This window comes from Oncorhynchus masou, unplaced genomic scaffold (assembly GCF_036934945.1).
Source record: "Oncorhynchus masou masou isolate Uvic2021 unplaced genomic scaffold, UVic_Omas_1.1 unplaced_scaffold_758, whole genome shotgun sequence".
Lineage (NCBI taxonomy): Eukaryota > Metazoa > Chordata > Actinopteri > Salmoniformes > Salmonidae > Oncorhynchus > Oncorhynchus masou.
The window spans coordinates 123,424-144,120 of NW_027014045.1; the positions used below are offsets into that span (position 1 = coordinate 123,424).

The window sequence follows — 20,697 nt, forward strand, 5'->3', positions numbered from 1 at the left end:
TGGAGGCCGCAGCCTCAGAACCCAGCCTCGACCTGGACAGTCTTAAACTACTAGAGGTGAGTAGTGGTGTTGTAGTACTTAGGGTTGCTGTTACTAGTGGTTAGGGTTATTATGACATGACATGATGGAGGCTGCAGCCTCAGAACCCAGCCTCGACCTGGACAGCCTTAAACTACTAGAGGTGAGTAGTTATAGTTGGAGTATGGGTTTAGAGGTGAGATGGTGGAGTAGGGGTTTAGAGGTGAGATGGTGGACTATGGGTTTAGAGGTGAGATGGTGGAGTAGGGGTTTAGAGGTGAGGTGGTGGAGTAGGGGTTTAGAGGTGAGATGGTGGACTATGGGTTTAGAGGTGAGATGGTGGAGTAGGGGTTTAGAGGTGAGATGGTGTAGTAGGGGTTTAGAGGTGAGATGGTGGAGTAGGGGTTTAGAGGTGAGATGGTGGAGTAGGGGTTTAGAGGTGAGATGGTGGAGTACGGTTTAGAGGTGAGATGGTTTAGAGGTGAGATGGTGTAGTAGGGGTTTAGAGGTGAGATGGTGTAGTAGGGGTTTAGAGGTGAGATGGTGGAGTAGGGGTTTAGAGGTGAGATGGAGGACTATGGGTTTAGAGGTGAGATGGTGTAGTAGGGGTTTAGAGGTGAGATGGTGTAGTAGGGGTTTAGAGGTGAGATGGTGTAGTAGGGGTTTAGAGGTGAGATGGTGGAGTAGGGGTTTAGAGGTGAGATGGTGGACTATGGGTTTAGAGGTGAGATGGTGGAGTAGGGGTTTAGAGGTGAGATGGTGGACTATGGGGTTAGAGGTGAGATGGTGTAGTAGGGGTTTAGAGGTGAGATGGTGTAGTAGGGGTTTAGAGGTGAGATGGTGTAGTAGGGGTTAGAGGTGAGATGGTGTAGTAGGGGTTTAGAGGTGAGATGGTGGAGTAGGGGTTTAGAGGTGAGATGGTGGACTATGGGTTTAGAGGTGAGATGGTGGAGTAGGGGTTTAGAGGTGAGATGGTGGACTATGGGGTTAGAGGTGAGATGGTGTAGTAGGGGTTTAGAGGTGAGATGGTGTAGTAGGGGTTTAGAGGTGAGATGGTGTAGTAGGGGTTAGAGGTGAGATGGTGTAGTAGGGGTTTAGAGGTGAGATGGTGGAGTAGGGGTTTAGAGGTGAGATGGTGGACTATGGGTTTAGAGGTGAGATGGTGGAGTAGGGGTTTAGAGGTGAGATGGTGGAGTAGGGGTTTAGAGGTGAGATGGTGTAGTAGGGGTTTAGAGGTGAGATGGAGGACTATGGGTTTAGAGGTGAGATGGTGGAGTAGGGGTTTAGAGGTGAGATGGTGTAGTAGGGGTTTAGAGGTGAGATGGTGTAGTAGGGGTTTAGAGGTGAGATGGTGTAGTAGGGGTTTAGAGGTGAGATGGTGGAGTAGGGGTTTAGAGGTGAGATGGAGGACTATGGGTTTAGAGGTGAGATGGTGGAGTAGGGGTTTATAGGTGAGATGGTGTAGTAAGGGTTTAGAGGTGAGATGGTGTAGTAGGGGTTTAGAGGTGAGATGGTGGACTATGGGTTTAGAGGTGAGATGGTGGAGTAGGGGTTTAGAGGTGAGATGGTGGACTATGGGTTTAGAGGTGAGATGGTGTAGTAGGGGTTTAGAGGTGAGATGGTGTAGTAGGGGTTTAGAGGTGAGATGGTGGACTATGGGTTTAGAGGTGAGATGGTGGAGTAGGGGTTTAAAGGTGAGATGGTGTAGTAGGGGTTTAGAGGTGAGATGGTGGACTATGGGTTTAGAGGTGAGATGGTGGAGTAGGGGTTTAGAGGTGAGATGGTGTAGTAGGGGTTTAGAGGTGAGATGGTGGAGTAGGGGTTTAGAGGTGAGATGGTGTAGTAGGGGTTTAGAGGTGAGATGGTGGAGTAGGTGTTTAGAGGTGAGATGGTGGACTATGGGGTTAGAGGTGAGATGGTGTAGTAGGGGTTTAGAGGTGAGATGGTGTAGTAGGGGTTTAGAGGTGAGATGGTGTAGTAGGGGTTTAGAGGTGAGATGGTGGACTATGGGTTTAGAGGTGAGATGGTGTAGTAAGGGTTTAGAGGTGAGATGGTGTAGTAGGGGTTTAGAGGTGAGATGGTGTAGTAGGGGTTAGAGGTGAGATGGTGTAGTAGGGGTTTAGAGGTGAGATGGTGGAGTAGGGGTTTAGAGGTGAGATGGTGGACTATGGGTTTAGAGGTGAGATGGTGGAGTAGGGGTTTAGAGGTGAGATGGTGGAGTAGGGGTTTAGAGGTGAGATGGTGTAGTAGGGTTTAGAGGTGAGATGGTGTAGTAGGGGTTTAGAGGTGAGATGGTGGACTATGGGTTTAGAGGTGAGATGGTGGAGTAGGGGTTTAGAGGTGAGATGGTGGAGTAGGGGTTTAGAGGTGAGATGGTGTAGTAGGGGTTTAGAGGTGAGATGGTGGAGTAGGGTTTAGAGGTGAGATGGTGTAGTAGGGGTTTAGAGGTGAGATGGTGTAGTAGGGGTTTAGAGGTGAGATGGTGGAGTAGGGGTTTAGAGGTGAGATGGTGTAGTAGGGGTTTAGAGGTGAGATGGTGGAGTAGGCTTTAGAGGTGAGATGGTGGAGTAGGGGTTTAGAGGTGAGATGGTGGAGTAGGGGTTTAGAGGTGAGATGGTGTAGTAGGGGTTTAGAGGTGAGATGGTGTAGTAGGGGTTTAGAGGTGAGATGGTGGAGTAGGGGTTTAGAGGTGAGATGGTGGAGTAGGGGTTTAGAGGTGAGATGGTGGAGTACGGTTTAGAGGTGAGATGGTTTAGAGGTGAGATGGTGTAGTAGGGGTTTAGAGGTGAGATGGTTTAGAGGTGAGATGGTGTAGTAGGGGTTTAGAGGTGAGATGGTGGACTATGGGGTTAGAGGTGAGATGGTGTAGTAGGGGTTTAGAGGTGAGATGGTGTAGTAGGGGTTTAGAGGTGAGATGGTGGACTATGGGGTTAGAGGTGAGATGGTGGACTATGGAGTTAGAGGTCAGGTTACATTACTCTCTCTTCTAAGATCTGAGGTAGCCATTTTTCTCACGGGCTCGGTCTCATTAAACAGCTGCTGTGTTGCCCTGCTCATAGAAATGACTGACAATGTCTTGGAATCCCTTTGTCTGTTTATGTCTCAAACCATCTTTCTGTCACTTTCTCCCTGTCCCTCTCCATCTATCCCCTATATTTTTCTCCCTCTCTCACTTCCACCTCCCAGCTGATTGGTCGAGGGCGGTATGGCTCCGTGTATAAGGGTTCTCTAGACGAGCGTACCGTGGCGGTCAAGATGTTCACCTACCAGAATCGTCAGAACTTTGTCAACGAGCGAGCCATCTACCGTGTCCCCCTGCTGGAGCACGATAACATCGCACGCTTCATCGTAGGAGACGAGAGACTCACAGCCGACGGACGCGTGGAGTACCTACTGGTCATGGAATATTACCCTCATGTGAGTACTGTACCTACTGGTCATGTAATATTACCCTCATGTGAGTACTGTACCTACTGGTCATGGAATATTACCCTCATGTGAGTACTGTACCTACTGGTCATGGAATATTACCCTCATGTGAGTACTGTACCCACTGGTCATGGAATATTACCCTCATGTGAGTACTGTACCTACTGGTCATGGAATATTACCCTCATGTGAGTACTGTACCTACTGGTCATGGAATATTACCCTCATGTGAGTACTGTACCTACTGGTCATGGAATATTACCCTCATGTGAGTACTGTACCTACTGGTCATGGAATATTACCCTCATGTGAGTACTGTACCTACTGGTCATGGAATATTACCCTCATGTGAGTACTGTACCTACTGGTCATGGAATATTACCCTCATGTGAGTACTGTACCTACTGGTCATGGAATATTACCCTCATGTGAGTACTGTACCTACTGGTCATGGAATATTACCCTCATGTGAGTACTGTACCTACTGGTCATGGAGTACGACCCACATGTAAGTTTTCTGGCCTCTGCTGGGTTCTACTAGGTTCTACTGGGTTCCACTAGGATCTACTGTGTTCTACTAGGCTCTACTGTGTTCTACTGGGTTCTGCTAGGCTCTACTGGTCTATGCTGGCCTCTACAGGGTCCTGCTGGGTTCTACTAGGTTCTACTGTTCTCTGCTGGCCTCTACAAGGTTCTGCTGGGTTCTACTAGGTTCTACTGGTCTATGCTGGACTCTTAAGGTTTCTACTGGGGTCTACTAGGTTCTACTGTTCTCTGCTGGCCTCTACAGGGTTCTGCTGGGTTATACAGGGTTCTACTAGGCTCTACTGGTCTCTGCTGGCTACTGGGTTCTACTAGGCTCTACTGTTCTCTGCTGGCCTCTACAGGGTTCTGCTGGGTTCCACTAGGTTCGACTGGACTCTACTGGCCTCTGCTGGGTTCTACTAGGCTCTACTGGGTTCTACTAGGCTCTACTGGTCTCTGCCGACCTCTACTGGGTTTTGCTGAGTTCTACTGGGCTCTACTGGGTTCTACTAGGCTCTACTGGTCTCTGCCGACCTCTACTGGGTTTTGCTGGGTTCTACTGGGCTCTACTGGGTTCTACTAGGCTCTACTGGTCTCTGCTGGCCTCTACTTGTTAGACTTCAGTGAATCTTTTGACAATATCGATCATAGTCTGCTGCTGGAAAAACACATGTGTTATGGCTTCACAACCCCTGCTATAATGTGGATAAAGAGTTACCTGTCTAACAGAACACAGAGGGTGTTCTTTAATGGAAGCCTCTCCAACATTATCCAGGTAGAGTCAGGCATTCCCCAGAGTAACTGTTTAGGCCCCTTGCTTATTTCAATTTTTACTAACGACATGCCACTGATTTTGACTTTGAGTAAAGACAGAGTGTCTATGTATGATGACTTAACACTATACATGTCAGTTACTACAGCGATTGAAATGACTGCAACACTTAACAAAGAGCTGTAGTTAGTTTCAGAATCGGTGGCAAGGAATAAGTTAGTCTTAAATATTTCTAAAACTCAAAGAATTCTATTTAGAACAAAACATTCACTGAACCCTAAACCTCAACTAAATCTTATAATAAATAAATTGAGGTGACTAAACAGCTTGGAGTAACCCTGGATTGTGAACTGTCATGGTCAAAACATGTTGATACAACAGTAGCTAAGATGTGGAGAAGTCTGTCTATAATAAAGCACTGCTCTAGTTTCTACCTTCTTAGCAACACTATCAACAAGGCAGGTCCTACAGGCCCTAGTTTCTACCTTCTTAACAACACTATCAACAAGGCATGTCCTACAGGCCCTAGTTTCTACCTTCTTAACAACACAATCAACAAGGCAGGTCCTACAGGCCCTAGTTTCTACCTTCTTAACAACACTATCAACAAGGCAGGTCCTACAGGCCCTAATTTCTACCTTCTTAACAACACTATCAACAAGGCAGGTCCTACAGGCCCTAGTTTCTACCTTCTTAACAACACTATCAACAAGGCAGGTCCTACAGGCCCTAGTTTTGTCCCACTTGGACTACTGTTCAGTCGTGTGGTCAGGTGCCACAAAAAGGCTGGATGTACACAGAGAGCTAATATTAATAATATGTATGTCAATCTCTCCTGGCTCAAAGTGGAGGAGAGATTGACTTCATCACTACTTGTATTTATGTGAGGTATTGACATGTTGAATGCACCGAGCTGCCTGTCTAAACTACTGGCACACAGCTCAGACACCCATGCATACCCCACAAGACATGCCACCAGGGGTCTCTTCACAGTCCCCATGTCCAGAATAGACTATGGGGAGGTGCACAGTACTACAGTACTACTACAGGGTTCAACTGGCCTCTACAGGCGTCTACTGGCCTCTACAGGGTTCTGCTGAGCTCTACTAGAATTCTAGCCACCACATGGTTCTACTAAGTTCTACTAGCCTCTTCAGGGATCTACTCATCTCTACAGGGTTCTACTGGCCTCTACAGGGTTCTGCTGAGCTCTACTGGGCTTTACTGTCCTCTGTTGGCCTCTACAGGATTCTGCTGGCCTGTACATAGTTTTACTAGGCTCTAATGGACTCTACAGGGGTCTACTGGACTCCCGGACTCGACTGAGTTCTACAGGGTTCCACTGGCCTCTACAGGGGTCTACTAGGCTCTACTGGATTACTATCCTCTATAGGCATCTACTGGCCTGTACAGGGTTTTACTGGAGTCTACTGGACTCTACTGGCCTCAACGGAGTTCTACTGGCCTCTATTAGGCTCTACTGAGTTCGACTGGGTTCTACTGGCCTCTACAGGGTTCTACTAGGCTATGCAGGCTTCTACAGGGGTCTGCTAGCCTCTACTGTCATCTACTGTCCTCTACAGGGTTTGACAGGGTATCTACTAGGCTTTACAAGTTTCTACAAGGCTCTACTGGGCTCTGCTTGTCTCTATAGGATTTTGCTAGCTTTTACTGGGCTTTACTGATCTCTGCTGGCCTCTACAGGGTTCTGCTGGGCTCTACTGGGTTCTACTATGCTTTACTGGTTTCTGCTAGCCTCTAATGGTTTCTACTGGCCTCTACAGGGTTCTACTGAGTTATACTAGCCTCTACAGGGTTCTTCTTGACTCTACTGGACAGCTGGCCTCTACAGGGATCTGCTGGTCCTCTACAGGGTTCTGCCGGGTTATACTGGGTTCTACTAGGTTCTACCGGGTTCTACCGGCCTCCACAGGGTTCTACTGGGCTCTACTGGCCTCAACAGGGTTCTACTAGGATCTACTGTCCTCTACTGTCTTCTACAGGGGTCTACAGAGGTTGACTAGGCTCTACGGGGTTCCACTGATCTCTGCTGGCCTCTACAGTGTTCTGCTGGGGTCTGCTGGGCTCTACTGGACTACTGTCCTCTACAGGGTTCTACCGGGTTATACCAGGTTCTACCGGGTTTCCTGTCTCTGTCATTTGACTAGAATAGAAGGTTTCCTTTCTCTGTCATTTGACTAGAATAGAAGGTTTCTTGTCTCTGTCATTTGACTAGAATAGAAGGTTTCTTGTCTCTGTCATTTGACTAGAATAGAAGGTTTCTTGTCTCTGTCATTTGACTAGAATAGAAGGTTTCCTTTCTCTGTCATTTGACTAGAATAGAAGGTTTCTTGTCTCTGTCATTTGACTAGAATAGAAGGTTTCCTTTCTCTGTCATTTGACTAGAATAGAAGGTTTCTTGTCTCTGTCATTTGACTAGAATAGAAGGTTTCCTTTCTCTGTCATTTGACTAGAATAGAAGGTTTCTTGTCTCTGTCATTTGACTAGAATAGAAGGTTTCCTTTCTCTGTCATTTGACTAGAATAGAAGGTTTCCTTTCTCTGTCATTTGACTAGAATAGAAGGTTTCCTTTCTCTGTCATTTGACTAGAATAGAAGGTTTCCTTTCTCTGTCATTTGACTAGAATAGAAGGTTTCCTGTCTCTGTCATTTGACTAGAATAGAAGGTTTCCCGTCTCTGTCATTTGACTAGAATAGAAGGTTTCCCGTCTCTGTCATAGAACTAGAATAGAATAGATTCTGTATCGTCTCAGCAGATATTTCTGTCGATGATCGGGGTTAGATTTCTTTTTACCAGACACCAAGTCACCTTGGTGCATAATGTTCTCTCTCTCTCTCTCTCTGTCGCGCTCTCTCTCTCTGTCTCTCTCTCTCTCTCTGTTGTGCTCTCTCTCTCTCTCTCTCTCTCTGTCGTGCTCTCTCTCTCTCTGTTTCTCTCTCTCTCTCTCTCTGTTTCTCTCTCTCTCTCTGTTTCTCTCTCTCTCTCTCCCTCTCTCTGTTTCTCTCTGTCGCTCTCTCTCTCTCTCTCTCTCTCAATTCAATTCAATTCAATTCAAGGGGCTTTATTGACATGGGAAACATGTGTTAACATTGCCAAAGCAAGTGAGGTAGATATTATACAAAAGTGAAATAAACAATCAAAATTAACAATAAACATTACACATACAGAAGTGTCAAAACAATAAAGACATTACAAATGTCATATTATATATATATACAGTGTTGTAACAATGTACAAATAGTTAAAGTACACAAAGGAAAATAAATAAGCATAAATATGGGTTGTATTTACAATGGTGTTTGTTCTTCACTGGTTGCCCTTTTCTTGTGGCAACAGGTCACACATCTTTCTGCTGTGATGGCACACTGTGGAATTTCACCCAGTAGATATGAGAGTTTATCAAAATTGGATTTGTTTTCAAATTCTTTGTGGATCTGTGTAATCTGAGGGAAATATGCGTCTCTAATATGGTCATACATCTGGCAGGAGGTTAGGAAGTGCAGCTCAGATTCCACCTCATTTTGTGGGCAGTGAGCACATAGCCTGTCTTCTCTTGAGAGCCATGTCTGCCTACGGCGGCCTTTCTCAATAGCAAGGCTATGCTCACTGAGTCTGTACATAGTCAAAGCTTTCCTTAAGTTTGGGTCAGTCACAGTGGTCAGGTTTTCTGCGACTGTGTACTCTCTGTTTAGGGCCAAATAGCATTCTAGTTTGCTCTGTTTTTTTGTTAATTCTTTCCAATGTGTCAAGTAAATATCTTTTTGTTTTCTCATGATTTGGTTGGGTCTAATTGTGCTGCTGTCCTGGGGCTCTGTGGGGTGTGTTTGTGAACAGAGCCTCAGGACCAGCTTGCTTAGAAGACTCTTCTCCCGGTTCATCTCTCTTTAGGTGATGGCTTTGTTATGGAATCGGCCTAATTCTGCTCTGCTTGCATTATTTGGTGTTCTACGTTGTACACAAAAGGATATTTTTGCAGAATTCTGCATGTAGAGTCTCAATTTGGTGTTTGTCAGATTTTGTGAATCCTTGGTTGGTGAGTGGACCCCAGACCTCACAACCATAAAGGGCAATGGGTTCTATAACTGATTCAAGTATTTTTAGCCAGATCCTAATTGGTATGTTGAATTTTATGTTCCTTTTGATGGCATAGAAGGTATGTATAGTTGTTTGTGTGCTCTAGGGCAACGGTGTCTAGATGGAATTTGTATTTGTGGTCCTGACGACTGGACCTTTTTTGGAACACCATTATTTTGGTCTTACTGAGATTTACTGTCAGGGCCCAGGTCTGACAGAATCTGTGCAGAAGATCTAGGTGCTGCTGTAGGCCCTCCTTGGTTGGTGACAGAAGCACCAGATCATCAGCAAGCAGTAGACATTTGACTTCAGATTCTAGTAGGGTGAGGCCGGGTGCTGCAGACTGTTCTAGTGTAGGTGAGGACCAAAGCGCAGCATATTTATTGACACTGAAGACTAAATACAAAAATAACAAAGAAAATAAATTCTCTATGGCCAGGACATCTAGTGCCCTCACCAATCCATTGATATATATGTTGAAGAGGGTGGGGCTTAAGCTGCATCCCTGTCTCACCCCACGGCCCTGTGGGAAGAAATGTGTGTTATTTGCCAATTTTAACAGCACACTTGTTGTTTGTGTTCATGGATTTTATAATGACGTATGTTTTACCCCAAACACCACTTTCCATCAATTTGTATAGCAGACCCTCATGACAAATTGAGTCGAAGGCTTTTTTGAAATCAACAAAGCATGAGAAGACTTTGCCTTTGTTTTGGTTTGTTTGGTTGTCTCTCTCTTTCTCTCTCTCTCTCTCTCTCTCTCTCTCTCTCTCTGTTCCTGTAGCCATTATGTCACCATGACAACCAGGACTCAGCCAGGGCTCGTGATGTGTCTGTTCTATAGTAATATAACGTAGTTCTAATTGACTATATTCCTCAGGTCCTTGGACTCTCACTGTTCTCTGTGGCTGTGCGTCATAGCCGGAATCACAAATGGCACCCTAATCCTTATATAGTGGACTACCTTTGACCAGTACCCATAAGGAATAGGGTCCCATTTGGAACGCAGTCGTCATCCTCAGTTCAGCAATGTGTATAACATTTTCCTCCCAGACTCCAGTGATGCTGTTCTCCATGATTTTATGTGGTTTGTTTGCTCTTCCACTTCATTCTCCTCCTCCACCTCTTCCTCCTCCATCTCTTCTTCCTTCTCCTTCCTCCACCTCTTCCTCCACCTCTTCCTCCACTACCTCTTCCTCCTCCACCTCTTCCTTCACCTCTTCCTCCACTACCTCTTCCTCCTCCACCTCTTCCTCCTACACTGCTTCCTCCTCCACCTCTTCCTCCTCCACCTCTTCCTCCACTATCTCTTCCTCCTCCACCTCTTCCTCCTCTTCCTCCATTACCTCTTCCTCCTCCACCTCTTCCTCCTACACTGCTTCCTCCTCCACCTCTTCCTCCTACACTGCTTCCTCCTCCACCTCTTCCTCCACTACCCCTTCCTCCTCCACCTCTTCTTCCTTCTCCTTCCTCCACCTCTTCCTCCACCTCTTCCTCCACTACCTCTTCCTCCTACACTGCTTCCTCCACTACCTCTTCCTCCTCCACCTCTTCCTCCACCTCTTCCTCCACTACCTCTTCCTCCTCCACCTCTTCCTCCTACACTGCTTCCTCCTCAACCTCTTCCTCCACCTCTTCCTCCACTACCTCTTCCTCCTCCACCTCTTCCTCCTCTTCCTCCACTACCTTTTCCTCCTCCACCTCTTCCTCCTACACTGCTTCCTCCTCCACCTCTTCCTCCTACACTGCTTCCTCCTCCACCTCTTCCTCCACTACCCCTTCCTCCTCCACCTCTTCTTCCTTCTCCTTCCTCCACCTCTTCCTCCACCTCTTCCTCCACTACCTCTTCCTCCTACACTGCTTCCTCCTCCACCTCTTCCTCCACTACCTCTTCCTCCTCCACCTCTTCCTCCACCTCTTCCTCCACTACCTCTTCCTCCACTACCTCTTCCTCCTCCACCTCTTCCTCCTACACTGCTTCCTCCTCCACCTCTTCCTCCACCTCTTCCTCCACTACCTCTTCCTCCTCCACCTCTTCCTCCACCTCTTCCTCCACTACCTCTTCCTCCACTACCTCTTCCTCCACTACCTCTTCCTCCTCCACCTCTTCCTCCACCTCTTCCTCCACTACCTCTTCCTCCACTACCTCTTCCTCCTCCACCTCTTCCTCCTACACTGCTTCCTCCTCCACCTCTTCCTCCACCTCTTCCTCCACTACCTCTTCCTCCTCCACCTCTTCCTCCACCTCTTCCTCCACTACCTCTTCCTCCACTACCTCTTCCTCCACTACCTCTTCCTCCTCCACCTCTTCCTCCTACACTGCTTCCTCCTCCACCTCTTCCTCCTCCACCTCTTATTCCACTACCTCTTCCTCCTCCACCTCTTCCTCCACTACCTCTTCCAACTCCACCTCTTCCTCCTCCACTGCTTCCTCCTCCACCTCTTCCTCCTCCACTGCTTCCTCCTCCACCTCTTCCTCCACTACCTCTTCCTCCTACACCTCTTCCTCCTACACTGCTTCCTCCTCCACCTCTTCCTCCTCCACTGCTTCCTCCTCCACCTCTTCCTCCTCCACCTCTTCCTCCTACACTGCTTCCTCCTCCACCTCTTCCTCCACTACCTCTTCCTCCTACACCTCTTCCTCCTCTACCTCTTCCTCCTCCACCTCTTCCTCCTACACTGCTTCCTCCTCCACCTCTTCCTCCTACACTGCTTCCTCCTCCACCTCTTCCTCCTACACTGCTTCCTCCTCCACCTCTTCCTCCACTACCTCTTCCTCCTACACTGCTTCCTCCTCCACCTCTTCCTCCACTACCTCTTCCTCCTACACCTCTTCCTCCTACACTGCTTCCTCCTACACCTCTTCCTCCTACACTGCTTCCTCCACCTCTTCCTCCTCCACCTCTTCCTCCACCACTTTTTGCTCCTCCACCTCTTCCTCCTACACCTCTTCCTCCTGCACCTCTTCCTCCTCCACCTCTTCCTCCACCACTTCTTCCTCCTACACCTCTTCCTCCTCCACCTCTTCCTCCACCACTTCTTCCTCCTACACCTCTTCCTCCACCACCTCTTCCTCCTACACCTCTTCCTCCTACACCTCTTCCTCCTACACCTCTTCCTCCTCCATCTCTTCCTCCTCCACCTCTTCCTCTCCTCTTCTTCTTCCCCCTCCACCTCTTCCACTTCCTCTTCTTCTTCCTCCACTACCTCTTCCTCCTACATCTCTTCCTCCTACACCTCTTCCTCCTACATTTAACATTACATTTAAGTCATTTGGCAGACGCTCTTATCCAGAGCGACTTACAAATTGGTGAATTCACCTTATGACATCCAGTGGAACAGCCACTTTACAATAGTGCATCTAAATCATTTAAGGGGGGGGGGGGGTGGAAGGATTACTTTATCCTATCCTCCTCCCCCTCCACCTCTTCCACTTCCTCTTCTTCTTCCTCCTCCACCTCTTCCTCCTCCACCTCTTCCTCCTACACCTCTTCCTCCTCCATCTCTTCCCCCTCCACCTCTTCCACTTCCTCTTCTTCTTCCTCCTCCACCTCTTCCTCATCCTCCTCTACCTCATTGTCCTCCTTTTCCTCTGTAAAAATATGGTGGGAAGTGAGCTGACAACCGTGTGTCTATGATGAAATAGTAAAGACATGTTGTTGTTCTCCTCTCCAGGGTTCTCTGTGTCAGTACCTGAGTCTGCAGACAGGAGACTGGGTCAGCTGTTGTCGCCTCACACACTCTGTCACACGGGGGCTGGCCTACCTGCACACTGAGCTGCTGAGAGGAGGTAGGAGTCACCTTCACACACACTGGGGATTGCACAAGCACACAGATGTACACGGACGTGGACACACACACTCACTCACTCACTCACTCACTCACTCACTCACTCACTCACTCACCACCACCACCACCACCACACACACTCACTCACCACCACCACCACCACCACCACCACCACCACTCACCACTCACCACTCACTCACTCACTCATTCTCTCATTCACTCACTCACTCACTCACTCACTCACTCACTCACTCACTCACTCACTCACTCACTCACTCATTCTCTCACTCACTCATTCTCTCACTCATTCTCTCACTCACTCACTCTCTCACACACACTCACACACACACACACACACACAGTTCTCACTCACCGTCACACCCCTTCATTTCATTTACATGCTCAGACAGCCCCAGTGAAACACTATCTCCCGTCGCCAAGCCGTCAGAATGTGATGAATCACTGAGGAGGATTTTTACTGCCTTCACGTGTGTGTGTGTGTGTGTGTGTGTGTGTTTAAAAGTTGTATGGTTTGTTTAATATTGCAATCATTGGTTTTTGTTTGACATACATTTAAAAGTGAAAAATCGGACTCTCCACATCACTCTGTTAATATGGATTTGCCAATGCATAATTAATTGTCTGCTTACAGACGTGCGTCACATGTTCGGGAAATGGTTAGGTAGTTTAGACGGCACACTAGCACTTCCACACTCCGTTCTCCAGGGGCCAGCAGCAACCTTGTACATGTGCTGAGCCTGGTTGATAAGCAATTAGGGATTGTCAGTCAGGGTCCCTGTTTGAGAGCTGTGAGGTTGCTGGTTGGGTTAGTGGCCATCCAGGCTTTTCTTTTGTTTCTAGTGGTCCTTTAGGGATGCCTGTTTCTAGTGCTCCTTTAGGTATGCCTGTTTCTAGTGCTCCTTTAGGGATGCCTGTTTCTAGGGGTCCTTTAGGCATGCCTGTTTCTAGTGCTCCTTTAGGCATGCCTGTTTCTAGTGCTCCTTTAGGCATGCCTGTTTCTAGTGCTCCTTTAGGCATGCCTGTTTCTAGTGGTCCTTTAGGGATGCCTGTTTCTAGTGCTCCTTTAGGCATGCCTGTTTCTAGTGCTCCTTTAGGCATGCTTGTTTCTAGTGCTCCTTTAGGCATGCTTGTTTCTAGTGCTCCTTTAGGCATGCTTGTTTCTAGTGGTCCTTTAGGCATGCCTGTTTCTAGGGGTCCTTTTTGTATCTATTTGTTTCGGTCACCATCTGAACATTCAAATCCTCTTGGGCTCACCAACTCAAAGGAGTCAAGACCGAGCTGGTCATGGACCTAAGGTAATGCAGCACGGTTCTCAAACGCTGATTTCTCACATAAATGCACACTTTCATTCAGGTTAAAGACCATTTAACGAGGACGCCTACAGACAAGTCAGGTTACAGACAATGTAACTAGGACCCCTAGACAGTCAGGTTACAGACCATGTAGCTAGGACCTCTAGACAGTCAGGTTACAGACCATGTAACTAGGACCCCTAGACATAATGAGTCAGGTTACAGACCATGTAACTAGGACCCCTAGACAGTCAGGTTACAGACCATGTAACTAGGACCCCTAGACATAATGAGTCAGGTTAAGACCATGTAGCTAGGACCCCTAGACAGTCAGGTTACAGACCATGTAGCTAGGACCCCTAGACAGTCAGGTTACAGACCATGTAGCTAGGACCCCTAGACAGTCAGGTTACAGACCATGTAACTAGGACCCCTAGACATAATGAGTCAGGTTACAGACCATGTAGCTAGGACCCCTAGACAGTCAGGTTACAGACCATAATATATAATAATATATAATATATAATAATATAATATATCCCATTTAGCAGACGCTTTTGTCCAAAGCGACTTACAAGTCGGCTGGGGCCACTACATGTAACTAGGACCCCTAGACAGTCAGGTTACAGACCATGTAGCTAGGACCCCTAGACAGTCAGGTTACAGACCATGTAGCTAGGACCCCTAGACAGTCAGGTTACAGACCATGTAACTAGGACCCCTAGACAGTCAGGTTACAGACCATGTAGCTAGGACCTCTAGACAGTCAGGTTACAGACCATGTAGCTAGGACCCCTAGACAGTCAGGTTACAGACCATGTAGCTAGGACCCCTAGACAGTCAGGTTACAGACCATGTAGCTAGGACCTCTAGACAGTCAGGTTACAGACCATGTAGCTAGGACCCCTAGACAGTCAGGTTACAGACCATGTAGCTAGGACCTCTAGACAGTCAGGTTACAGACCATGTAGCTAGGACCCCTACACAGTCAGGTTACAGACCATGTAGCTAGGACCTCTAGACAGTCAGGTTACAGACCATGTAACTAGGACCCCTAGACAGTCAGGTTACAGACCATGTAGCTAGGACCTCTAGACAGTCAGGTTACAGACCATGTAGCTAGGACCCCTAGAGAGTCAGGTTACAGACCATGTAGCTAGGACCCCTAGACAGTCAGGTTACAGACCATGTAACTAGGACCTCTAGACATAATGAGTCAGGTTACAGACCATGTAGCTAGGACCCCTAGACATAATGAGTCAGGTTACAGACCATGTAACTAGGACCCCTAGACAGTCAGGTTACAGACCATGTAGCTAGGACCCCTACACAGTCAGGTTACAGACCATGTAGCTAGGACCTCTAGACAGTCAGGTTACAGACCATGTAGCTAGGACCCCTAGACAGTCAGGTTACAGACCATGTAACTAGGACCCTAGACAGTCAGGTTACAGACCATGTAACTAGGACCCCTAGACATAATGAGCGAGGTTACAGACCATGTAACTAGGACCCCTAGACATAATGAGCGAGGTTACAGACCATGTAGCTAGGACCTCTAGACAGTCAGGTTACAGACCATGTAACTAGGACCCCTAGACAGTCAGGTTACAGACCATGTAACTAGGACCCCTAGACATAATGAGTCAGGTTACAGACCATGTAACTAGGACCCCTAGACAGTCAGGTTACAGACCATGTAGCTAGGACCTCTAGACAGTCAGGTTACAGACCATGTAGCTAAGACCCCTAGACAGTCAGGTTACAGACCATGTAGCTAGGACCTCTAGACAGTCAGGTTACAGACCATGTAACTAGGACCCCTAGACATAATGAGTCAGGTTACAGACCATGTAGCTAGGACCCCTAGACAGTCAGGTTACAGACCATGTAGCTAGGACCCCTAGACAGTCAGGTTACAGACCATGTAGCTAGGACCCCTAGACATAATGAGCGAGGTTACAGACCATGTAGCTAGGACCCCTAGACATAATGAGCGAGGTTACAGACCATGTAGCTAGGACCCCTAGACAGTCAGGTTACAGACCATGTAACTAGGACCCCTAGACAGTCAGGTAACAGACCATGTAGCTAGGACCCCTAGACAGTCAGGTTACAGACCATGTAGCTAGGACCCCTAGACAGTCAGGTTACAGACCATGTAGCTAGGACCTCTAGACAGTCAGGTTACAGACCATGTAACTAGGACCCCTAGACAGTCAGGTTACAGACCATGTAGCTAGGACCCCTAGACATAATGAGTCAGGTTACAGACCATGTAGCTAGGACCCCTAGACATAATGAGTCAGGTTACAGACCATTTAACTAGGACCCCTAGACAGTCAGGTTACAGACCATGTAGCTAGGACCCCTAGACATAATGAGTCAGGTTACAGACCATGTAACTAGGACCCCTAGACAGTCAGGTTACAGACCATGTAACTAGGACCCCTAGACATAATGAGTCAGGTTACAGACCATGTAACTAGGACCCCTAGACAGTCAGGTTACAGACCATGTAACTAGGACCCCTAGACAGTCAGGTTACAGACCATGTAGCTAGGACCTCTAGACAGTCAGGTTACAGACCATGTAGCTAGGACCCCTAGAAAGTCAGATTACAGACCATGTAGCTAGGACCTCTAGACAGTCAGGTTACAGACCATGTAACTAGGACCCCTAGACATAATGAGCGAGGTTACAGACCATGTAGCTAGGACCTCTAGACAGTCAGGTTACAGACCATGTAACTAGGACCCCTAGACAGTCAGGTTACAGACCATGTAACTAGGACCCCTAGACATAATGAGTCAGGTTACAGACCATGTAACTAGGACCCCTAGACAGTCAGGTTACAGACCATGTAACTAGGACCCCTAGACATAATGAGTCAGGTAACAGACCATGTAACTAGGACCCCTAGACATAATGAGTCAGGTTACAGACCATGTAGCTAGGACCTCTAGACAGTCAGGTTACAGACCATGTAGCTAAGACCCCTAGACAGTCAGGTTACAGACCATGTAGCTAGGACCTCTAGACAGTCAGGTTACAGACCATGTAGCTAGGACCCCTAGACATAATGAGCGAGGTTACAGACCATGTAACTAGGACCCCTAGACAGTCAGGTTACAGACCATGTAGCTAGGACCTCTAGACAATCAGGTTACAGACCATGTAACTAGGACCCCTAGACAGTCAGGTTACAGACCATGTAGCTAGGACCCCTAGACATAATGAGTCAGGTTACAGACCATGTAGCTAGGACCCCTAGACAGTCAGGTTACAGACCATGTAACTAGGACCTCTAGACAGTCAGGTTACAGACCATGTAGCTAGGACCCCTAGACATAATGAGCGAGGTTACAGACCATGTAGCTAGGACCCCTAGACAGTCAGGTTACAGACCATGTAGCTAGGACCTCTAGACAGTCAGGTTACAGACCATGTAGCTAGGACCCCTAGAAAGTCAGATTACAGACCATGTAGCTAGGACCTCTAGACAGTCAGGTTACAGACCATGTAACTAGGACCCCTAGACATAATGAGCGAGGTTACAGACCATGTAGCTAGGACCTCTAGACAGTCAGGTTACAGACCATGTAACTAGGACCCCTAGACAGTCAGGTTACAGACCATGTAACTAGGACCCCTAGACATAATGAGTCAGGTTACAGACCATGTAACTAGGACCCCTAGACAGTCAGGTTACAGACCATGTAACTAGGACCCTAGACATAATGAGTCAGGTTACAGACCATGTAACTAGGACCCCTAGACATAATGAGTCAGGTTACAGACCATGTAGCTAGGACCTCTAGACAGTCAGGTTACAGACCATGTAGCTAAGACCCCTAGACAGTCAGGTTACAGACCATGTAGCTAGGACCTCTAGACAGTCAGGTTACAGACCATGTAGCTAGGACCTCTAGACAGTCAGGTTACAGACCATGTAACTAGGACCCCTAGACATAATGAGTCAGGTTACAGACCATGTAGCTAGGACCCCTAGACAGTCAGGTTACAGACCATGTAACTAGGACCTCTAGACAGTCAGGTTACAGACCATGTAGCTAGGACCCCTAGACATAATGAGCGAGGTTACAGACCATGTAGCTAGGACCCCTAGACAGTCAGGTTACAGACCATGTAGCTAGGACCCCTAGACAGTCAGGTTACAGACCATGTAGCTAGGACCTCTAGACAGTCAGGTTACAGACCATGTAACTAGGACCCCTAGACAGTCAGGTTACAGACCATGTAGCTAGGACCCCTAGACATAATGAGTCCGGTTACAGACCATGTAGCTAGGACCCCTAGACATAATGAGTCAGGTTACAGACCATTTAACTAGGACCCCTAGACAGTCAGGTTACAGACCATGTAGCTAGGACCCCTAGACATAATGAGTCAGGTTACAGACCATGTAACTAGGACCCCTAGACAGTCAGGTTACAGACCATGTAACTAGGACCCCTAGACATAATGAGTCAGGTTACAGACCATGTAACTAGGACCCCTAGACAGTCAGGTTACAGACCATGTAACTAGGACCCCTAGACATAATGAGTCAGGTTACAGACCATGTAACTAGGACCCCTAGACAGTCAGGTTACAGACCATGTAGCTAGGACCTCTAGACAGTCAGTTTACAGACCATGTAACTAGGACCCCTAGACATAATGAGCGAGGTTACAGACCATGTAACTAGGACCCCTAGACAGTCAGGTTACAGACCATGTAGCTAGGACCCCTAGAAAGTCAGATTACAGACCATGTAGCTAGGACCTCTAGACAGTCAGGTTACAGACCATGTAACTAGGACCCCTAGACATAATGAGCGAGGTTACAGACCATGTAGCTAGGACCTCTAGACAGTCAGGTTACAGACCATGTAACTAGGACCCCTAGACAGTCAGGTTACAGACCATGTAACTAGGACCCCTAGACATAATGAGTCAGGTTACAGACCATGTAACTAGGACCCCTAGACAGTCAGGTTACAGACCATGTAACTAGGACCCCTAGACATAATGAGTCAGGTAACAGACCATGTAACTAGGACCCCTAGACATAATGAGTCAGGTTACAGACCATGTAGCTAGGACCTCTAGACAGTCAGGTTACAGACCATGTAGCTAAGACCCCTAGACAGTCAGGTTACAGACCATGTAGCTAGGACCTCTAGACAGTCAGGTTACAGACCATGTAACTAGGACCCTAGACAGTCAGGTTACAGACCATGTAACTAGGACCCCTAGACATAATGAGTCAGGTTACAGACCATGTAGCTAGGACCCCTAGACAGTCAGGTTACAGACCATGTAACTAGGACCTCTAGACAGTCAGGTTACAGACCATGTAGCTAGGACCCCTAGACATAATGAGCGAGGTTACAGACCATGTAGCTAGGACCCCTAGACAGTCAGGTTACAGACCATGTAGCTAGGACCTCTAGACAGTCAGGTTACAGACCATGTAGCTAGGACCCCTAGAAAGTCAGATTACAGACCATGTAGCTAGGACCTCTAGACAGTCAGGTTACAGACCATGTAACTAGGACCCCTAGACATAATGAGCGAGGTTACAGACCATGTAGCTAGGACCTCTAGACAGTCAGGTTACAGACCATGTAACTAGGACCCCTAGACAGTCAGGTTACAGACCATGTAACTAGGACCCTAGACATAATGAGTCAGGTTACAGACCATGTAACTAGGACCCCTAGACAGTCAGGTTACAGACCATGTAACTAGGACCCCTAGACATAATGAGTCAGGTTACAGACCATGTAACTAGGACCCCTAGACATAATGAGTCAGGTTACAGACCATGTAGCTAGGACCTCTAGACAGTCAGGTTACAGACCATGTAGCTAAGACCCCTAGACAGTCAGGTTACAGACCATGTAGCTAGGACCTCTAGACAGTCAGGTTACAGACCATGTAGCTAGGACCTCTAGACAGTCAGGTTACAGACCATGTAACTAGGACCCCTAGACATAATGAGTCAGGTTACAGACCATGTAGCTAGGACCCCTAGACAGTCAGGTTACAGACCATGTAACTAGGACCTCTAGACAGTCAGGTTACAGACCATGTAGCTAGGACCCCTAGACATAATGAGCGAGGTTACAGACCATGTAGCTAGGACCCCTAGACAGTCAGGTTACAGACCATGTAGCTAGGACCCCTAGACAGTCAGGTTACAGACCATGTAGCTAGGACCTCTAGACAGTCAGGTTACAGACCATGTAACTAGGACCCCTAGACAGTCAGGTTACAGACCATGTAGCTAGGACCCTAGACATAATGAGTCCGGTTACAGACCATGTAGCTAGGACCCCTAGACATAATGAGTCAGGTTACAGACCATTTAACTAGGACCCCTAGACAGTCAGGTTACAGACCATGTAGCTAGGACCCCTAGACATAATGAGTCAGGTTACAGACCATGTAACTAGGACCCTAGACAGTCAGGTTACAGACCATGTAACTAGGACCCCTAGACATAATGAGTCAGGTTACAGACCATGTAACTAGGACCCCTAGACAGTCAGGTTACAGACCATGTAACTAGGACCCCTAGACATAATGAGTCAGGTTACAGACCATGTAACTAGGACCCCTAGACAGTCAGGTTACAGACCATGTAGCTAGGACCTCTAGACAGTCAGTTTACAGACCATGTAACTAGGACCCCTAGACATAATGAGCGAGGTTACAGACCATGTAACTAGGACCCCTAGACAGTCAG

General features: G+C 47.6%; 1 protein-coding gene across 1 annotated transcript in view; it reads left to right on the forward strand.

Moving 5' to 3' along the window:
• The window catches only part of LOC135537372 (bone morphogenetic protein receptor type-2-like), a 114,318-nt gene that overhangs the window by 61,537 nt on the left and 32,084 nt on the right, over positions 1-20,697 (forward strand). Inside the window, exons 5-6 of the mRNA XM_064963556.1 lie at positions 3,205-3,435; positions 12,515-12,629. Of these exons, the coding sequence (XP_064819628.1) occupies positions 3,205-3,435; positions 12,515-12,629 (346 nt within the window). The remainder of the gene's footprint in view (positions 1-3,204; positions 3,436-12,514; positions 12,630-20,697) is intronic.